Source organism: Nelumbo nucifera, chromosome 7 (genome assembly GCF_055504915.1).
Source record: "Nelumbo nucifera cultivar China Antique chromosome 7, China Antique-T2T, whole genome shotgun sequence".
NCBI lineage: Eukaryota > Viridiplantae > Streptophyta > Magnoliopsida > Proteales > Nelumbonaceae > Nelumbo > Nelumbo nucifera.
In genome coordinates this window covers 8,111,168-8,132,837 of record NC_142655.1, presented here as the reverse complement: position 1 = coordinate 8,132,837, position 21,670 = coordinate 8,111,168, and the positions used below count along the sequence as shown (strand labels likewise).

At 39.3% G+C, this 21,670-nt stretch overlaps 1 protein-coding gene across 2 annotated transcripts; it reads right to left on the bottom strand.

Moving 5' to 3' along the window:
- Positions 1 to 2,149: 2,149 nt before the first annotated feature.
- On the bottom strand, positions 2,150 to 20,180 carry LOC104613468 (putative wall-associated receptor kinase-like 16). 2 transcript variants are annotated; one of them, XM_088892083.1, is made up of 4 exons: positions 19,975 to 20,173; positions 18,635 to 19,863; positions 18,316 to 18,486; positions 2,150 to 3,477 (listed from the first exon to the last, which is right to left on the bottom strand). In XM_088892083.1, exons 2-4 carry the CDS (start codon positions 19,539 to 19,541, stop codon positions 2,246 to 2,248), a joined length of 2,310 nt encoding a protein of 769 aa, XP_088748209.1. In that variant the 5' UTR covers positions 19,542 to 19,863; positions 19,975 to 20,173; the 3' UTR covers positions 2,150 to 2,245. The 2 variants fall into 2 exon arrangements, with proteins under 2 accessions (XP_088748209.1, XP_088748210.1); XM_088892084.1 differs by lacking the exon at positions 18,316 to 18,486 and having other exon boundaries at positions 18,635 to 20,180.
- Positions 20,181 to 21,670: the final 1,490 nt, after the last annotated feature.

Here is a 21,670-nt window from a genome sequence, read left to right as displayed (position 1 = left end):
ACATAGATGTGTGCCTAATAGAAAATGAAAGACAAATGGGAAAATACTCAACCGCAGCCTTGGGTTGTTCAAAGACAATGAGATCTAGAACTTGTTAGAATAAAGAAGCAAGGACTATTGATGTTGAAGACAATCCAAGTCAAATTAGCCACGTGGCTATGCTTGATTTGATAGAGGGAAACAAAAAGTTGAGGGAAAGTTCTTAAAAATATATGTTCCCTCAACTTTCTATTTTTAAACCAAAGACAGCCTAAAAACATCGACTGTAGAAAGAGGATTAGGGAATAGGATAATGGTGGACTGGATGGGCACAATAAGTATAAACAACGTTTTCTTTTCCTTTTTTTTTTGGGTGTTTTTCGATGTTGACACCAAGTTATGGAAGAGATAAATTGCATACTCAACTTTGGTTTGGGCTGCAAAGTGGAACGAGTTGGGCAGGTTTAAGGTCAATGCAGGTGCAACCCAACGAATTGAACCTAGGGCTCGAATTTAGGCCCAGTCCGAAATCAAGCCTGACCTAGCCCTAACTAAAATTTGGCATACTCAAGGCAAGTTGGGTTGGTCAATTAAAAAGCCCAAAGCATAAGAGTTAAGCCCAGTCCATACAAAATGCAGTATGGATCGGTTCAGCTAAGGTCAGGCACGCAGGATGTTTTTTCCTATTCTTTGTCAGGCCGAGCCTCTAGTGTTTGTCTGCATGTATATAATTATATAATATTGCATGTACATTTAAATAATTTTATCGAACTCAATAATAATGGTTCAGATGCTCTTGGGCTAGTCCCGATTCTTTGTGGGATTGAATCTAGACTTGTTTTTTAAGGTGTTATTAAGTTATTCGCTAGGTTTTGAGGCTGTGGTCTCCTGCTTTATTTGTATCCGCCTCGTATCGAATTTTTATTAATAAATAATATCTTATTATAGTCAAAAAAAAAAAAATCGAAAACGGATGCAATCCATATCCAATCCAATTATGTAATTGGTCCTTCAGACTCCATTTTGGATTTTTAGTATGTGATTAATTTTTATCAAACCCCTTTGATAAAAACCAATATATTTCTTTATAATGATTTTGCATTGGGCCTTCTTTTTCCTTGTCTTATCTTAATTAAAATAGATGTTTCAGTCATGGTTTTCGAAACTGGACTGGACCGAAAAAACTGAGAATTGGTCAGGTGATTGGTTTCGTTTTTCCCCAAAATCGGTTTTTTACCAAAAATCGTTGATTTGGTCAGTAAATTACTGATCCGGGCGGTTGAACTGTTCGGACCATTCAACAGTTTTAACCATTTTTATTTTTTGTCAGAATGAGCCCGATAATTCGGTTCAAACAGTGGGACTGTTCAACCCAGGAATCGGACCCCTGATCGATTTGTTGTCCAGGTTGATTTTAAAAACCTTGGTTTCAGTATAGGGTAATTACAGAAACATACCTTGTAAATGGGGGGGGGGGGGTAGTGATACCAAGGATCTGAATTTTCAAATGCGACATTTTAGTGCCCTAAACTTTAGAAATATATGTTTGAGTCTAATTCTGTTAAAACTAACACAGGTGAGGGCACAATTATACAAATGCCCATATTTCCACTGTTTTTGTCATTCTAGTCAAATGCTTACTTTGCTAGTGCTAGTTTAGGTTCAAAGTTCCAAGGTAGAAGAAGATGAACAGTGAGCACAACAAAATCTAAAGAAAGGCATTTTTTAATCTGGATTTTAAACAAAAAAGAGACCAAAAAAAAAAGCTAAAGTATCGGAGGAGGATTACCAACCCTTTATGCTTAATTAAGATACCCATCAAATCATGGTTGATTGAAATTGAATGGATTTACAGAGTTGCTTAGGGTAGAGATTTGGGTGAGGAATTTTTAGAGGTTCTAGTGTTTTGGGAAGTTGGGAATTTGAAGAAAGAATATGAAGAACATATGAGAGAAACGAGGACAACTGTTGATTAAACGAATCTCATGCTTGTCAATGACCCAGTACTTGAGGTACGTAGTCACTTGGTTTCAATGAACTCACTCCAAAAAATTATAACAGTTGAGCTGGATCAAACCTACTGAACTACTGTGACTCTCTGTGGTATGGCCAGTGCCATAGGTGCACCCTACTCTGTCCCCACCCTTGAATCCCCACAAATGCTTGCTGGTGAGTACAAAAAACCTACTAAAATCATTCCTAATTGTCCATATTGTAACAACTTATTGAGATATTGAAGTCGAAAGAGAATACATATAATACTGAGTCAGCATGAATAAGATGAAGTGTTAAACAATAGTGGCTGGTCATCTAATGGCACAGTGACACTACTCTCTAAACTTCTGAATCCATTTGAAGTTGAAGCGCCATCCCATATGCTGGACGGTACAGCTATGAAGGATTCCACCTGTTGAAGGTTTTGTTGAATCATTGTATGCCCTGCAGACATTCTCAATCCCTCTAACTCAATGGAAACTTCTCTCATTGTGGGCCTTTTCTTGCTATTCAAATTCAAGCACCGTTTGGCAAGGTTAGCAACTACCTCAATATCATCTTTTTCGCCACCTTTGACAACCTGTACATCAAGGATTTCAAAGAGACGGTTCTCTTTTATTGAAGAGATAAAGTAATTGGCCAAGTTTTTCCCTTCTCCTGATCTAGTTGATGATATTGGCTTCTCTCCAGTTAAGAGCTCTACAAGAACCACTCCAAAGCTATAAACGTCGCTCTTGTCAGTGAATTGGTTTGTTTGGAAGTACTCGGGATCCAAATAACCAAAAGTGCCCTGCACTCTAGTTGTTAAATGAGTTTTATCAATTGCAATTGACTTTGAAGTTCCAAAATCAGAAACTTTAGCTCTATATTTATCATCTAACAGTATGTTTGTGGATTTGATATCTCTATGATAAATTGGTGTAGCAGCTGATGAATGCAAATAAGACAATGCTCCAGCAACTTCTATAGCAATTCTTAATCGATTCTCCCATGTAAATATGAAGTCTTCACTTTGGTTATGGGTATAGTGGAAAAGGGTTCCATTTGAGATGAACTCATATACTAGTAGAGGAACTTCAGTTTCCAAGCAACAACCTAACAATTTAACCACATTTCTGTGATTGATTTGGGAAAGTATGACAACCTCATTAATGAATTGCTCAACTTGATCTTTATCCACCTCTTCATCCAATTTTTTGGACTTTTTAACTGCCACAATTCTTCCATCTACTAACATACCTTTGTAAACAGTACCCTGCCCTCCCTGACCAAGAATCCGGTTTATGCTATAGTGATCTGTGGCCTTCTCCAACTCTTCTGCAAGGAAAATCTTTGTTTTCTCAACGTTACTTTCCTCTGAAGATATTTGGTGTTGTAGTAACAAACCACCATTTTGTTTGAAGAAATTCTCTTTCATTTTTCTACTTTTTATTTTCTTATGTAATTGGTATAACCAGAAACTACCAAGCAGTAGTAACAATATTGTGAAGCTCGAGCCAATACCTACACCACCCACAAAAGTCAAAGATCTGGTTGCAGTCTCAAATAACACAAAAGTTATAATAAACAAATTAAATTTAACAAAGTTCAATCCATCTTAACTATATATTATGATTGTTCACTTAAACTTGGATTCAGTTTATGAATTTAAGTGCTAAGCTCATGCTTTGATCTTTAGAAAATAGGCATAACAATTTTGCATGATAAAGCATAACACCCATTCTCATACTAAAAGGAGCTTTGTATATCCATTCTTTTAAAAATATAAATAGGTGTTAATGAAAATTTGCTACAGGTAAAAGTAAAACCTAATAACCCAGGTTTTATGCAAAATTTTGCAATATTCTATTAGTTATAGCAACATAATAATCTTGTATTAAATAACACTATTAAGAGAACGTAAGTAAATCTTAGTCAAAGATTGATGGGAGATTTAGAAAAATTGACTTGTAATATGATTTTTCATTTTCTCTATTGAATCAATTTCTAGGTACTTGGAATTTGACAATTTTGATCTCCAATTTTGCCCCTGAAGCCTTCAATGAACCTTTCAAGTTCCAAAATATCTTTTACCCAGATTAAAAATAAACTAGGAAGCACAAGTAACTGTAGGGATGCAAATAGGTTGGGTTTGAAATGAGATCAACCTAAATCGAACATGACCTGAAACTACTCCAACAAGAGATTGAATCCAACCCTAGTTGACCAAATGAAATGGAAAACAAAACCCGATCTGACCTGGACTAAATATTTCAAAGCTACAACAATATCAATGAATCAAGTTTGGCACAGGTCAACACTGACCTAAACCTGACTGAAAACCTGATCAAGATTGATCCCACCCTTACCTGATAAGGTTGGGTACATGGGGATTCGCTACTTAGCCCGACTCACTTTCATCCCTAAGTAACTCCATGGATAATAGAGGTTGCATTTCATTTATATACCAAAACGATCACCAAAAAAAAATACTATATTCCAAAACATAGCGAGAAACTCATAAAATAAAGTGAAACCTTTCTTGGACCAAAAATGAATGTAGTAAAGTCTAACAATTTAGATCCATGACAAGGAAATTAAGTGTCAACAACCTAAACCACATTCAGAATGTTCTAGAAAACTACAAAAGTTAAAAGGAAAATAATGCTGTTTGAAGATAAAGGTAAAGTGCATATAAGAGATATGCTCAAACTAACAAGCATGGTCTGTTGTGTAGTGCAAGATAGTACGACTTGTATGCATGTATTCTTTGCCAAGTAGTAGTTTGTTGAATGGTAAGACAAACATATATATGAAAGTGTTCTACTGATCAGTCAGTTCAATCAGAGAGCCTTTTTCGAAAGTAAACTAAAATTTTATAAAAGGAAAAAAAATGCAAATATACAATAGGGGCCCAGCCAAACGAAAAAAGAAGGCCACCATACCCAAACTAGCAAATCAACAATCTGAAAAGACAAAAAAAAAAAAGAAAAAAAAAGCTAGCCTGGCCAAAAATCAATCAGACAAGCAAAACTCAAACCAGATATACGCACCAAAATAGCCCACAATCAAAAAAAAAAAAACCAGATCCACATAAATCCCAAATCAAACATACCAAACAACCTAACAAGAAGAACCCAAACTAAACCAACCTAACTTGAGCCAAGACAACCATCTCAAATTGAGTTTCTCCCCTGGCTTTCTCTGCTACCTCTACCACTATGCTTTTTGTGCCTCTTCTACCAGGTTGAATCACATTGTCTGCATAAAAGTCAATGAGTTTCCTTATTTTTCTACTCTCCTGTAGGCCTCCAAAACTGTAGGAATCTTCAAACTCCTTAGTAGAATCCTCCTTGCATTGTTCTTCCTCTAAGCCATACCAAGAAGTTTTGGACTTCCGTCGCCGAGTCCTCCTCCAACATAAAATTTTCTTTTGCTCACTTTTCTCCACCCAAGAAAAACAAACCCAAAGAATTCCCCACATGAACACATGGACATTGTGATCCACATGTTGCTTTAATGGATCTACCTCCCCTTCCTATTCCTCAATAGAGGTGCTTTCACCCTCAACACCAGGTTTCCCAACAGTTCCTTTAGCCACCAACCTAGTAACTTCAGAAGTCATCAGGGACTCACAACCACTATTAACAGAAAAACTTACTCCTCTTTTTAAAGGTGAACCCCCCATCCCCCCACCCCCCACCCCCCACTACCAACATCTGGACACCACTTGACTCCCAAGAATTTCTAAATTATAAAGTAAATATTTATGGATCCTAACCTCTCTTGGGCCAAAGGTGCTTTTCAAGAGGTCTCAAATGGATCTCTCTGGGACCACCACTGGAACCCGAGAGTCTGAGACTTAGGTCCCTCACTGCCATTAATTTAAGGGACGGTGGAGTGATCTCAGGCCCAAAAGGCAAAGACAGAGGCCCATTCGTGGTCACTACTTGACAACCTGTGATTTTGCCTAAGTTTGGATCCAAACCCACAACCATGGTATTCTTCTGAAGTCTGAACCCTCCTTCCAAGATGGTGATTCTTCTCCTCCTCTGTTCTTTGTTTCAGGATTCCCTTCAACCTCATGAGAACAAAAGATTACGGTGTTTTGGGTGGATGTCTACCTTGACAGTGTTACTTAACCCTAAACATGCCTCTCGCCCGTCCACTTTCACACCTTCACCACCCACTCTCCGGCTCCACAGCACCCTCATTAGATTGAAAAACTCAATTCTTTTCCTATTTCATCTGAACAACCTTCTTTTGCTGGAAACTAGCAGCCAAACATCATCTACCAGCCATGCTTGCACTTCCAGGGCCAAGGAACAAGTAATAGGGCAGTTTCACCCAAATCATAAGAGGGTTTTTATTTTGAAGAATAGGTAAAATATCAAAAGGACCCTTATACAACTAGAGGTTGCAGACAGGGAATATATGTCGATACATACAAAAAGAATGCCTATGCCACCAAGTCCAAAGAAGTCAATACAGCTCCAGTCCAGGTTCAACAAACCCCCTTTTCACATCTCCAAATTCTTTAAAAATAACCCAAAACCTAGAATGTAACAGAAACCTAAAAAACTCTAAACTACATCTTTGATAGCCCTCTAATATCCAGTCTTTCCAAGTTTGTTTACTGATGTTGAAGAGCTAATTGGCTACTGTTAAAACGATAAGAGATTGGGCTTGCACCTAGCTTCAACTGTGGACTTTAAGGAAAAAAAGTAGACATCTACTAGCAAAAAGCTTGATCGTGGATTTCAGACGGCACCTTTAGGCCTTAGTTGTCTACTCTTTGAATTCCCTTGGATCAACACCCAAACCTTCTAATGCACCTACCAAGTAGTGATGAAGCTATGCTTCCCCTCAACCACATACTTACTAGCTACAACCACCCAAATTGTGCCATGAATCACCTTGACCGCCACCTCTCCCTCTTCCAAAATTCCCAACCCAACCATAGAAAAGAATGTTAAATGAACATGCTTTTTTATTTCACATGTATGAATCCAAATCATCCATTAGATACGGAATCCTCTAGATTTCCCATGTGCTTACTATTGCTATTAACACACATTGACACTTCTGCTATCTTGTTTGAAGTTTTTTCTAGTAATATCACCCATAAATGAAGTGAAACCTTTCTTGGACCATAAATGAATGTACTAAAGTCTAACAATTTAAATCCATGACAAGGAAATTAAGTGTCAACAACCTAAAACACATTCAGAATGTTCTAGAAAACTACAAAAGTTAAAAAGAAAATAATTCTGTTTGTAGATAAAGGTAAAGTGCATATAAGAGATATGCTCAAACTAACAAGCATGGTCTGTTGTGTAGTGCAAGATAGTACGACTTGTATGCATGTATTCTTTGCCAAGTAGTAGTTTGTTGAATGGTAAGACAAACATATATATGAAAGTGTTCTACGGATAAGTCAGTTCAATCAGAGAGCCTTTTTTGAAAGTAAACTAAAATTTTATAAAAGGAAAAAAATGCAAATATACAATAGGGGCCCAGCCAAGCAAAAAAAGAAGGCCACCATACCCAAACTAGCAAATCAACAATCTGAAAAGACAAAAAAGAAGCTAGCCTGACAAAAAATCAATCAGACAAGCAAAACTCAAACCAGATATACACACCAAAATACCCCACAATAAAAAAAAAAAAAACCAGATCCACATAAATCCCAAATCAAACATACCAAACAACCTAACAAGAAGAACCCAAACTAAACCAACCTAACTTAAGCCAAGACAACCATCTCAAATTGAGTTTCTCCCCTGGCTTTCTCTGCTACCTCTACCACTATGCTTTTTGTGCCTCTTCTACCAGGTTGAATCACATTGTCTGCATAAAAGTCAATGAGTTTCCTTATTTTTCTACTCTCCTGTAGGCCTCCAAAACTGTAGGAATCTTCAAACTCCTTAGCAGAATCCTCCTTGCATTGTTCTTCCTCTAAGCCATACCAAGAAGTTTTGGACTTCCGTCGCCGAGTCCTCCTCCAACATAAAATTTTCTTTTGCGCACTTTTCTCCACCCAAGAAAAACAAACCCAAAGAATTCCCCACATGAACACATGGACATTGTGATCCAGATGTTGCTTTAATGGATCTACCTCCCCTTCCTATTCATCAATAGAGGTGCTTTCACCCTCACCACCAGGTTTGCCAACAGTTCCTTTAGCCACCAACCTAGTAACTTCAGAAGTCATCAGGGACTCACAACCACTATTAACAGAAAAAACTTACTCCTCTTTTTAAAGGTGAACCCCCACCCCCCCACCCCCCACTAAGGCCTTTACTTACAAATTCATTACCACATTCAACAACCCTCTAAGAGCTGCTCTTCTACAAGAGATCCTAACTACCAACATCTGGACACCACTTGACTCCCAAGAATTTCAAAATTATAAAGTAAATTTTTATGGATCCTAACCTCTCTTGGGCCAAAGGTGCTTTTCAAGAGGTCTCAAATGGATCTCTCTGGGACCACCACTGGAACCTGAGAGTCTGAGACTTAGGTCCCTCACTGCCATTAATTTAAGGGACGGTGGAGTGATCTCAGGCCCAAAAGGCAAAGGCAGAGGCCCATTCGTGGTCACAACTGGACAACCTGTGATTTTGCCTAAGTTTGGATCCAAACCCACAACCATGGTGGTATTCTTCTGAAGTCTGAACCCTCCTTCCAAGATGGTGATTCTTCTCCTCCTCTGTTCTTTGTATCAGCATTCCCTTCAACCTCATGAGAACAAAAGATTACTGTGTTTTGGGTGGATGTCTACCTTGACAGTGTTACTTCGTCCTAAACATGCCTCTCGCCCGTCCACTTTCACACCTTCACCACCCACTCTCCGGCTCCACACAGCACCCTCATTAGATTGAAAAACTCAGTTCTTTTCCTATTTCATCTGAACAACCTTCTTTTGCTGGAAACTAGCAGCCAAACATCATCTACCAGCCATGCTTGCACTTCCAGGGCCAAGGAACGAGTAATAGGGCAATTTCACCCAAATCATAAGAGGGTTTTTATTTTGAAGAATAGGTAAAATATCAAAAGGACCCTTATACAACTAGAGGTTGCACACAGGGAATATATGTCGATACATAAAAAAAGAATGCCTACGCCACCAAGTCCAAAGAAGTCAATACAGCTCCAGTCCAGGTTCAACAAACCCCCTTTTCACATCTCCAAATTCTTTAAAAATAACCCAAAACCTAGAATGTAACGGAAACCTAAAAAAATCTAAACTACATCTTTGATAGCCCTCTAATATCTAGTCTTTCCAAGTTTGTTTACTGATGTTGAAGAGCTAATTGGCTACTGTTAAAACGATAAGAGATTGGGCTTGCACCTAGCTTCAACTGTGGATTTTAAGGAAAAAAAGTAGACATCTACTAGCAAAAAGCTTGATCGTGGATTTCAGATGGCACCTTTAGGCCTTAGTTGTCTACTCTTTGAATTCCCTTGGATCAACACCCAAACCTTCTAACGCACCTACCAAGTTGTGATGAAGCTATGCTTCCCCTCAACCACATACTTACTAGCTACAACCACCCAAATTGTGCCATGAATCACCTTGACCGCCACCTCTCCCTCATCCAAAATTCCCAACCCAACCATAGAAAAGAATGTTAAATGAGCATGCTTATTTATTTCACATGTATGAATCCAAATCATCCATTAGATACGGAATCCTCTAGATTTCCCATGTGCTTACTATTGCTATTAACACACATTGACACTTCTGCTATCTTGTTTGAAGTTTTTTATAGTAATATCACCCATAAGCTTGATACTTCTTATTTAATATGTGAGCAAAGGAAGGGCTTATTTTGGGAATTTGGCAAGGTTTTTTGGGCTAAATTTTAAAACTAAAAAGGATGGAGAAAGGAGTATCGGGGAGGATTCCCAAATCATTCAATCTTCAGCTTAGTGGAGTCTAAATGGCCTAAGAATCTTCTGTTTGACCATATGTTTTAGGATTCAAAAGGGCCCTAGATGGTCTCCTTGTAAAGCTCTACTAATGAGGCAAATTATGGCCAAAATGATGTTTTCTCTGAGGGAATATTTAAATAAAAAGTTAACACTTTTGGTGGCTAGGTGATGCAGTACATCTCTTAGACATGGAAAATATTGCTGAAAATTTTATTGATAAAAGGGAGAATCCAAAACTTCAGAAAGTATATGAAAGGACAAAGAGGACTAAGAAGGAAAAGTGGCCCAGTAGCAGCCCAATAGTCAAGCCAAGTAGCATCAATTAAGTCCAGTCTCTGTTAGGGTGCTTAATATATTAGTTTAGTATTTTTTTTTAAGTTTTATTAGAAGTTTACGTTTTACCTTTTCTAAAGAAGTCAGTTTTCTATTGCAATCCAGTTTTCTTTTTCTTTGAAAAGCTTAGTTTCCTATTGCAAGTCAGTTTCCTTTTCTTTTTGGAGTAATTAACTCTTCCCTATTATAAAAGGGAAGGTTGGTAAATCTTTTAAGAACAGGATTGATAATTGGAATTAATTAATTTTTACTTTTCACGCTACAGGAATCTGCCTTACTAGAGTCAGGTAATCCTAGAGTCTTTGTCTCCTTTACTCTTTTATTGAATATAAGGCTGCATTTGGCATTCCTTATTTTAAGGACTTATCTCCTTTTTGCAGTTAAAAACTCAGTATTCATAGGGGCATTTTAACTGCAAAAAGGAGAATAAGGAATGCCAAATACAGCCTAAGAGAGGATCACAGCTCTTTCTAATTTTGTGGTTTAGACAGTGTTCCACAAATTAGAAGCTGAATCTTACCTTAAATTTCTGGGATAAGAGACTTGTTCTAGGAATTTTTGGTGAGTTAATTAAAACACAGCTAACCATTCAGAGCTGTGCTACATCAATTGGTATCAGAGCTTTGTTCTTCTTAAGAACACTGATCCATCAGCTGTGCTGAAATCAAAGGGTGGAATAGATCAGAATTCAATTTCAAGGGAAGAATTTCAGAAATCTCAAGAAGAATTGTGGACTGAGATTAGGCCAGACCCACATGCCAAGCCTCCCTTTCAGTGGCGGTGGCGCAGTGCCAGTCCATGCACTGTCCCCATGAGCATGTGTGCGCCCATGAGGAACCCTGGTAGCCATGCTAGCCATTAAACAGGGCCACCCCGCGAGGGAAGTTGGTCTAGGAGTGCCAAGGTCAGGCACCCAAGGAGGTCGACCACCCCTCCTCAAAGAGTACTTTAAGCTTTTGGTGATCTGTCAATAGAAAACATGAGTTCTCCCAATAATCATACTGGAAAATTTACGATAGTTCTCTCAAAATTTAGCCAATAACCCACCTTTGTCCAGCAAACAAATTCCTCAAAATCCTAGTCCAAAACCTCACCAAACCAGGTCTGCTGTGTTAGGTCATAATTGTGGAAAACTTGGATGTGTACGAGGACATTGTCGGGCTAGACAGCTTGTCATGTTTGATGATGGAAGTCAGGGGACGATTATGTTTATTTAGGAAGATGAGCAAGAAGAAGCAGTGCCTTGTGATGAATAACAAGAAGAGGAAGATGCTATAGGCCCAAGGGATTGTGGTCCATGTTTGGTGAATAGGAGGTCCTTCTGCACTCCTAAGAAGGAAGAAAATTGGCTTAGGCATAATATATTCACCACCACTTGCTCCCTTGGAGGCAGGACAGAAAAGTTATTATCAATTCAGGAAGTTGGGAGAATGTTATCTCACAAGAAGCAGTAAATAAATTGAATCTATAAACAGAGCCACACCCACACCCCTACTAGTATCAACATCCAAAACAAAATCCTACTTAGCCTCAACTTAGCCTTTTTAACTTCTGCACCAGGGCTTTTCTAGGAGCAATTTCTTGCTTCAGCCAATCCCAGATAGTGGAAATTGGGACTAATGCTTGAGATTGCCCGAAGAAGCTGGTCCAGGAAAAATCAGATTGTGGGAATCAGGGGCATAGTATTTGGAATTGTAGGTTATAATTCAATTTTTAGGCACTTGGATGTCCCAAAATCATGTGCATATATTTGAGCATCTATGGAGTTCTAATTCATACATTTGTGACAAACCTAATCTCCCCGCAAGGGTTTATTTTGTCAATTCTCATGTTGGGTAATATATACACCTTGTGCATGATATATAATAAAATAAAAAGATATGTTATACCTAATAGTATCATTTAATATAACATCAAAATCATCACCATCATCATTATTTAATAATACCTACATTTTTTTTACAATTATCTCTATTAAAAGCAAGACAGTCAACTATTTAGATGAAATGGTTTACCAGACAATTTGAATTATTCTCCACCAAGAGAATTAATTCTCATATAACAGTCATACATTGGAATTTCAATGCATTGTTCTAATGCATAGATATTTGAATTCCTTATGTTTAAATATCCATGAGAGTTTTATTTCACACGGTGAAAATGCATTATAACTGTATAAAAGTAAGGTTTCACCTATCCGATCATAAGCAAAATAGTTAATCAAAGGAAAAAAAAGGATAAGGAAAAATGGTTTAGAATTTGGGAAGATCAATATGAATCAGACCTGGCCTGATCACGGCTCTGGGACGGGAAATTCTTCAAGGCATGATGATCTTTACCGTTCAACTAATGCTCTAGTCATACTCTACGATCATTCCACAGTGATTCATATCTTAGAGAAGCAAAAGTTCATCTCATGGCTGTGGCTCGTTAATTTAGAGGGTAAGAGTTGCTTTAAAACCATTAAACATGTGAAGCCAAAACACTTAAACCCAAAAGCACAAAGCCTAAAATTGGGACTTTTTACTTTTGGGCTTTGGAGGTGAAGAAGCTTATCCAAATATAACCTAAATCTTTTTTCTTCCAACAGTTTCCATTTCCAATTAATTGGATGACTAGAACGGGCCCCTTTTTAGTATGGATTCTTTTGGTTTTGGTTCCTTGAAGTTAATGGAAATCACTATTCGAATCGACTGATAGGAATAAGCAACAATCGGCAGTTTTGACAGTTACTGACAGGCAGTTTTGACAGCTAAGGGCTGTTGGGTGCTTAACAAGATGCCAGATCAACCTGGCTGAGTCACCAGTCCAGTTAGTTAAGTTTGTTACCATACAGTTGTACTTGAAACTACTTTCTGTTACTTCTGTTTCTGCTTTCTGTTACTCATGTAAAGAATAGTATATAAGCATCAGAATGGGCAGAATAAAGCAGCAGAATTGTTACCTTATTCCAACTTCCTTTTCCCTCCAATTCTTCCCTTCTTCTTCTCTAATTCTTTCCATCCTCTTCTTCTCTTCTTCTCACTTTTATTCCCAATTCTTCTGTTTTCTAAAGATTTTGGAGTTGATACACAAGTGTGTATCAAGTGGTATCAGAGCTTGATCTTGGCACCATTGCTTAAGGATTTCAATTTGCAGCAAGACCAGTCATGGCGGAAGGTACCAGAGACCAAGAAGCTAGGAGGCTCGAGGAATCCTTCAAGAACTTTACGTGTGAGGCAAACCAGAGGCAAGATCAAGCAGATGCTCGAATTACTGAGTTAAGCGAAATGTTTGACAGATCTCTGGCTGAAATGAGGGAGTTACTTACAGCCTTGAGTTTCCAAGTTCAAACCATTAATGCCCAACAGAACCAGCAGATGAATGTGCCACAACAGAACTCCACAAGATTGACTCAAATTGATTTTCCAAGATTCAGTGGTGAGGATTTCAAGGGTTGGCTGTACAAGGTGGAGCAATTCTTTGAATTCGATAGGACTGCCGCTGAGAACAAGATCAGGGTAGCCGCAATCCACTTAGAAGGTAAGGCCCTACAATGGCATCAAATGTATGCCAAGAGTAGGGGATTCAGGGGTTTACCTGTTTGGGAGGAGTACTTGAGAGCCATGAATGAGAGATTTGATGAACAAATTTATGATGATCCCCTCGCTGAGCTCAAGAACCTTAAGCAAACAGGTTCCCTCCAAGATTACTTTGATGAATTTGACCAATTATACACACGAGCAGATGTGGCTGAGACCCAAGCTCTCAGCTTCTTCCTTGCAGGCCTCAAGAAGGAAATTCAAAATCCAGTTAGGATGTTTAACCTTGTATCACTCTCCCAGGCTTATGGAATGGCCAGATTACAGGAGATCACTAATGAGTCATTACTTGCAGTGGCCAAGACTCTCCTCAAACCATAACATCAGTCCCTTCCAAGGCCTCAACTTCCTGTATCAACGAAACCACCCCAACAGGCCTTATTGCCTAGACCGCCACAGCAACCCTTATTACCAAGACTGTCACCACCAGCTCTCTCAGCTAGAAACAGTCAGGCTGGAATTCTACCATTGCCTCCCAGTGCACTGCCCTTGAACAAGGGTAACTCTAGACATACTAGAACCCTGTCTAATAAAGAGTTGGAGGAGAGAAGAGCCAAGGAGTTGTGCTTTACATGTGGTGATAAATATGAACAGGGCCATAGGTGTAAGGGAAAACAATTGTATTCCATCACAATTGCTGAAGAAGAGGAAGGTGGGTGAATTGCCTGTGAAGGGGAGACATCTACTACTGAAGGGGAGACTCCACTCATTGAAGAAGAAACACCAGTGGAGGATCTACAACCCTTGATATCTCTCCATGCTCTATTGGGGCAAACTGAGACTATTCAATACAACACCATGAGGATCACTAGCTCTTATAAGAGGAGGAATTTGCATACATTGGTGGACTCAGGAAATTCACATAACTTTTTTGATGCTGTAATGGCAAAAAAAGATAGGTTGTGCACTAGAAACCACAAGGGGCCTCTTAGTCAAAGTAGCAAATGGAGAGCTGCTGACTTGCAATGCAATATGTAGAGGCTTCACCTGGTCCATGCAAGGGTATGTTTTTACAACTGATGTACTGATACTAAATCTAGGTGGCTGCGAACAAGTACTTGGAATACAGTGGTTAGAAACACTTGGTGATGTTCTTTGGAACTTTAGAACTTTGAGAATGGAATTCACCTTAGCCGGTAGACAAATAGTATTGTTCGGTGAGCAAACTGCAGCAGTAATGGCAGTACCTGAGAAAACCTTGTCTCAACAACTGAAGAAAACCACTGACAGTGGACTAGTTCAGTTCCTTACCATTCATGTCAGAAGCAAGGAAGAATCGGTTGCACTTCCCTCAATTATGCAACTAGCAGCAGGAACTTCGGTAATCCCTACATCCATTCAGGCTCTTTTAGATGAATTCAGTGATGTTTTTGATGAACCTAGAGGGTTACCACCACATAGGGCATATGATCACAAGATAGTATTAAAGGACAACACTAATCCTATTAGCTTAAGGCCCTATAGGCACTCATCAATTCAGAAAGACATTATAGAACAGATCATTAAGGAAATGCTAGATAATGGAGTCATAAGAGCCAGTAATAGTCCATTCTCTTCCCCAGTTATTCTTGTAAAGAAAAAGGACAGCACTTGGAGAATGTGTATTGATTACAGAGCTCTCAACAAAGCCACTGTAAAGGATAAATTCCCTATTCCAGTGATTGAAGAACTCTTAGATGAATTGCATGGGGCTGTTATTTTCTCCAAGATTGACCTCAGATCTGGCTACCACCAGATTGGAAAGCATGTTGGAGATGAGTATAAGACTGCATTTAAGACTCATGATGGTCATTATGAGTTTCTTGTCATGCCATTCGGCCTTATTAATGCACCCTCAACATTTCAAAGCTTAATGAATGAGATGTTTAGGGCCTTCTTAAGGAAGTTTGTACTGGTGTTTTTGATGGCATATTGGTGTATAGCCCTTCCAAGGAACAGCGCATGACTCACTTGAGGCAAGTACTTACCATACTCAAAACTCATACCTTGTATGCCAAAAGGAGCAAGTGTAGCTTTGGCAGTACCAAGGTTGAGTACTTAGGCCATTTTATCTCCGCCAAAGGGGTTTCAACTGATCCAAAAAAGATAGAAGCAGTCCTAAGATGGCCAACACCTGCAACCGTTAAGCAATTAAAGGGATTTCTAGGTCTCACAGGTTACTATAGGAGATTTGTGAGGAACTATGGTCATATCAGCAAGCCCCTAATTGCTCTATTAAAGAAATATGGGTTTAAGTGGAACGAGGAAGCAGAAGAGGCCTTCCAGAAGCTCAAGCAAGCCATGGCTTCGGCACCAGTACTTTCCTTACCGGACTTCTCCAAGGTTTTTGTTGTCGAGATAGATGCTTCAGGTCATGGAATTGGTGCTGTTTTGTTACAAGAAGGCCACCCACTTGCATTCATCAGCAAGGCACTCTCCAAAAGACACCAGCAACTCTCAGTTTATGAGAGAGAACTACTGGCCTTGGTTTATGCAGTTAAAAGATGGGAACACTACCTAACTGGAAGGCACTTTGTGGTAAAAACTGACCATCAGAGTTTAAAATATCTACTAGAACAGAAGATCACAACCCCTGGACAACAGAGATGGTTGACAAAGCTACTTGGTTTTGACTACGAGATCCAATATAAGAAGGGGAGAGAAAATGTAGTTGCTGACACTCTTTTAAGGGTGCATAGTTCTAAGTTGTTTGCCTTAGCAGTATCAAGTATACAGTCTGGCCTCTTAGAGGAAATACAAGCTAGTTGGGAGAAGGATGAGTATCTCCAACAACTCATTGCTTCTCTCCAAGAATCTCAAGTTCCTTCCGTTACCCCATACACACAGTATTCTTGGGATAATGCAGTTCTAAAAAAGAAAGGGAGAATAGTTGTGGGGAACAATCCTGCTTTAAGGAAGAAAATCATTCATCTAATGCACAGTACACCAATTGGGGGCCATTTAGGTGTCTATGCTACCCTCAAGAGAATGCAGGCAGTATTTTTCTAGAAAAGAATGGCAAAGGATGTAAGACAGTTCATCAGAGCTTGCAGCATCTGTCAAAGATGCAAATATGACCACTCGGCTGCTCCCGGTCTCTTGCAGCCCCTTCCAATTCCAGAAGGTGCTTGGCAAGCAATAAACATGGATTTCATTGAAGGATTGCCAAAGCCACAGGGCTTTGATGAGATTTTTGTTGTAGTAGACAGATTTACAAAATATGGTCATTTCATACCCCTTGCACATCCCTTTACAGCTTCCATGGTGGCTCAATCCTTCATGGATCATGTCTTTAAGCTATATGGGTTACCTAATTCCATTGTTAGTGACAGGGACTCTGTCTTTTTGATCACCTTCTGGCAAGAGCTATTTAAGTTGCAGAGTGTAGACTTGCTGCTATCATCCTCGTACCACCCTCAATCTGATAGCCAGACTGAGGTGGTTAATAGAAGCTTGGAGACTTATCTCCGGTGCATGGCTTGTGATCAACCTAAACAATGGGCTAAGTGGCTCTCCTTGGCCGAGTGGTGGTATAACACAACCTTCAATACAGCCATACACACATCTCCATTCGAGGCCTTATATGGGTATCCTCCACCTATCCACGTGTCCTACTTCCCAGGAGATTCAGCTATAGCTTCTATTGATCAACAATTGCAGGACAGAGAGTCAATGTTGCAACTCCTAAAATACCACTTGACTCGAGCCCAGAAAAGGATGAAGACCTTGGCTGATAGAAGAAGATCTGAAAGGAAGCTTGACATTGGAGATTAGGTCTATGTGAAACTGAAGCCTTATAGGCAATTTTTTGTAGCTCACAGAGATAACCATAAGCTTTCTCCCCTTTATTTTGGCCCTTACAAGGTGCTCGATAAGGTTGGTGAGGTAGTGCTATCCTAGCTAGGAGAATGGTGAAGAGAGGCAACCAGGCAGCCACCCAAGTCCTCATACAATGGAGCCATAGGCCTGTTGAAGAAGCTACATGGGAATATCTTTATGACTTCCAGGCTCTATACCCAAACATAGTCCTTGTGGAAAAGGACTCTTAAAGGAGGGAGTATTGATAGGAACAAACAACAATCGGCAGTTTTACAGTTACTGACAGGCAGTTTTGACAGCTAAGGGATGTTGGGTGCTTAACAAGATGTCAGATCAACCTGGCTGAGTCACCAGTTCAGTTAGTTAAGTTTGTTACCATACAGTTGTACTTGCAACTACTTTCTGTTACTTCTGTTTGTGCTTTCTGTTACTCATGTAAAGAATAGTATATAAGCCTCAGAATGGGCAGAATAAAGCAGCAGAATTGTTACCTTCTTCCAACTTCCTTCTCCCTCCAATTCTTCCCCTCTTCTTCTCTAATTCTTTCCATTCTCTGCTTCTCTTCTTCTCACTTTTATTCCCAATTCTTCTGTTTTCTAAAGATTTTGGAGTTGATACACAAGTGTGTATCATCGGCCTACCAATTGAAAGATAAAGGATCGACGTACCTAAATCGGTTTACTAATAGATGTGAGAAAAAGCAGGGAATTACCTATAACCCAAGGAATATATCTTTTAACCTCTTTTTCCTTCATACAGCCAACTCCAATTTTCTTCCCATCGCCGTGATAACCATGTGGACAGGAGCAACTATAATTCCCAGGTCCATTTACACAAGTCCATCCGCAATCGTTGGTCTTTGTGTCCGCGCATTCATCAATATCTGAAAATACATACAACCAAAAGGAAGATATATAGCGGTGACTTCCTTCAGCTCAATCTATCTATTTACTATTTCAAACACAGGAAAATTAACACAAACTGATTCATCAACTCTTCTACGCACTGGGGGATAAAGAAAAAGATCCTACCATGGCAACCTTGTCGAAGATAAGGATTCCCCTCATAGCCGCGGTTACAGAAACAAGCATATCCATCTCCAGAGGTGACATTCCTGCAGTAGGAATTGGGGCCACAGTTGGACGAGGGATTAGCGGTCTCACAGGTCCCATTCCCAATAACCCAATCCAGCACCACTGGGCGCTTCGCCGTAGGGTTTTCCTTATATGCGGTAACATTAAAATCATTCCCGAGCCACTCCTTGTCAGCTATGAAAGCGTACGCGGTGTCATTTAAAGCTGTCTCACGACTTGATTGCAGTTCGAGGTACTGAAGGAGCGGCAAGATAGAAGTCTGGCAACAACCATAACCACCGTTGCAACCAGTTGGTGCGATCCTAACGCGTTTATTGACCTCAACGGTTCCGGACATGAATATACAAGTTGACAGGCAGCCTCCGACGCGTATACCACCACTTATCATGTAGCCAAGGATATCGCAACCCACAGTCGTGAATACGTTACGGTCTTGTGATAGGTAGAAGGGAGTGTTTATCAAGTTGAGAAAGTACTGACTTTCATTATAACTAGCATTGAAAAGCCAGAGTCTGTTGGTAATGATCTTAACTTTGTTTTCAGGCAATATTTCTATCACCTCCGAAGCTTTTGGAAACCCAATACTAATTGTGGGGGTATAACCGGCGGCGGCAGTCGAATCACAAGAAACTTCGAACGAGGAGTCTTTGGAACAGTTAGATCCAATACCGAACGGATAGGGAATACTGACGTTGCCGCATTTGTCCTGACACCCAGGTAATGCCAGAGATGATGATGCTGCTGCTACTTCTGTCACTGCTAATTCATCCTTTAGCAATACAAGTAATAAAGACAAAGAGATGAACTGAAGCGTCGGCCGTTGGGCTCCTCCATTTCTCGCCATTCTTCCAAGTTTGCAGAAGTGATGCGGGAGATACAGTGGATGATCTTCCGAAGATCAGCCACTCATCCAGTCACAAGAAAATTCTTAATTTGGAGTCGGCATCTGCTGCTGTGTTTACACTACTCCCGTCCATGTGGGATATAAAATTGCATAACCCTTACGTCATTGCAGAGTTAAAATCAACGTCTGCAATTCTTCTCGTCATAATCAACGCCAGGATCAAAGATTCAATGGTAAATGAATTTCGCGGCAAGACCACCACAAACAGACGAAGCTTCCGAAAGTTGCCTCCTGGCTCGCTGTAAAAGTGTAGAGGGAATGCCTGTTCGGAAAAAAAAAAAAATTCAGACGCCAAGTCAATAAAAAAAAAAAAATCAATCACGCAAGGCTTAAAGTAAACTAATTTATTTTCTTCATCATATTCATAGCACACCAAACGTTCTTTATCCAATGGAGGCTTCACTTTGGTTTCCTCTCTTTCCTCAAAATATCATTTCTTAAAATACCAACTCAGCATCCCCGTTATCCTAAAATCTATCTCTAATCCCAATCACTAAATCATCTCCTCTTCTAAAATTTCTTGTAAACTATCCTCACTTGAAACCTCCTAAAATATCTTTAATCTGTCTCTTCCCTCCTCTTATATCTCTCTCTATCTTTTTTTTTCATTTCTATCTTTATTCACTCTACGTATACGTGCATTTAATTTCCCAACCATTTTTTGTACTTTTTATAGAAAAATGTTATACAATTTTATTTTATTTATACATAGATAACGTACCAATTGAAAGTCTTCTCACTCATCCTAACCTGTAAAGTCATAGGCTCTTTTGCAAGAAAGTGAGAAACGGAATCATTCATATTTGCTGCTAAACATTTAATTATTTACACAATAATGTCATTATATGAAACAAAAGTAATGCTGGTTTGTCATTTCCTCTTTCATATTTGCTATTAAGCACCTAACTATTTAAACCGAAAATATTTTCAAATTTATAAATATAAATCATTCTCTCTCTCTGAGTTCCATATTTTGGGTCATCTAACTTAGTTCTAATATAAGGCCTTTGCATGCTCCTTCATCTATTTCTTTACCTAATGGTTCTTTAATGGTGACAACTCGTAGGTCGTAGGGGAGAAGTTCTCCTGCCCTGGTTTGTTGCTTAAGGATGTCCTGCATATCCCTACTTTTAAACATAATTTGTTGTCCATTGGAAAGCTTACATCCAAACTTGGTTATGTTGTCCTGTTCTCCTCTAATCACTATCTTCCATAGGATTGTATATTGAAGAAGATAACATTTTAGGTGCAATTAATAGCTACAATACATGGCACACTCGACTTGGACATGCACAGTTGTTTATTTTGACTAAGAGATGGTTTTCTTCCATTGTGACAAATGAGTGTCTCATATATACTTGTTAATATTTAGGATGCATACCACACAACTTCTCATTAAAACTGGAGTTTTGGGATGAATGTGTGTTCATAGTTGCATACTTTATCAATTATTTACCCTCTACCACTTAGTGGGCAGACACCCTATGAGGTTTTGACCGGAAAAAGGCCCTACTTACACCCAAGAATGACCACTTCCCAAAGACAAGTTTAACACACACTTCTTCGTGGGCAATTCCTATGGAACTCAAGGGTATAGGGTGCACAACTTAGCCACTGATCACATATTTATCTCTCAGGATATGTAACATTTTATGCACATATATTCCCCTTCGAAGGCATTTCCTCATCCTTTGACCATACACCCATCCTAGTTGACCCATTCACCCTCAACCCATATCTCCTACGATATCTGTTACCACTACAACATAGCCCATTACTTTTGAGGCCCCACAGAGTCTGTTCAAATCAATACATATCCTCAATGTGGCCTTTGCCCAGCCACCTCAAGGACCACATTTGCTATGGGCCTACTACAGAATTGCCTAATCTTGTTGAGCTCAATACCTATACATAGGTTGCTCATGATCCAAACTAGCAATGGACCCTAGAAGAAGAAATCACAGTTCTTGAACGCAACCGTACTGTTAGGTGGTTTCTAAAGATATATACAAGTTGAAGAATATGATTATCATGACACTTGCTCTAGTTCCCAAGCTTGTCACACTCTA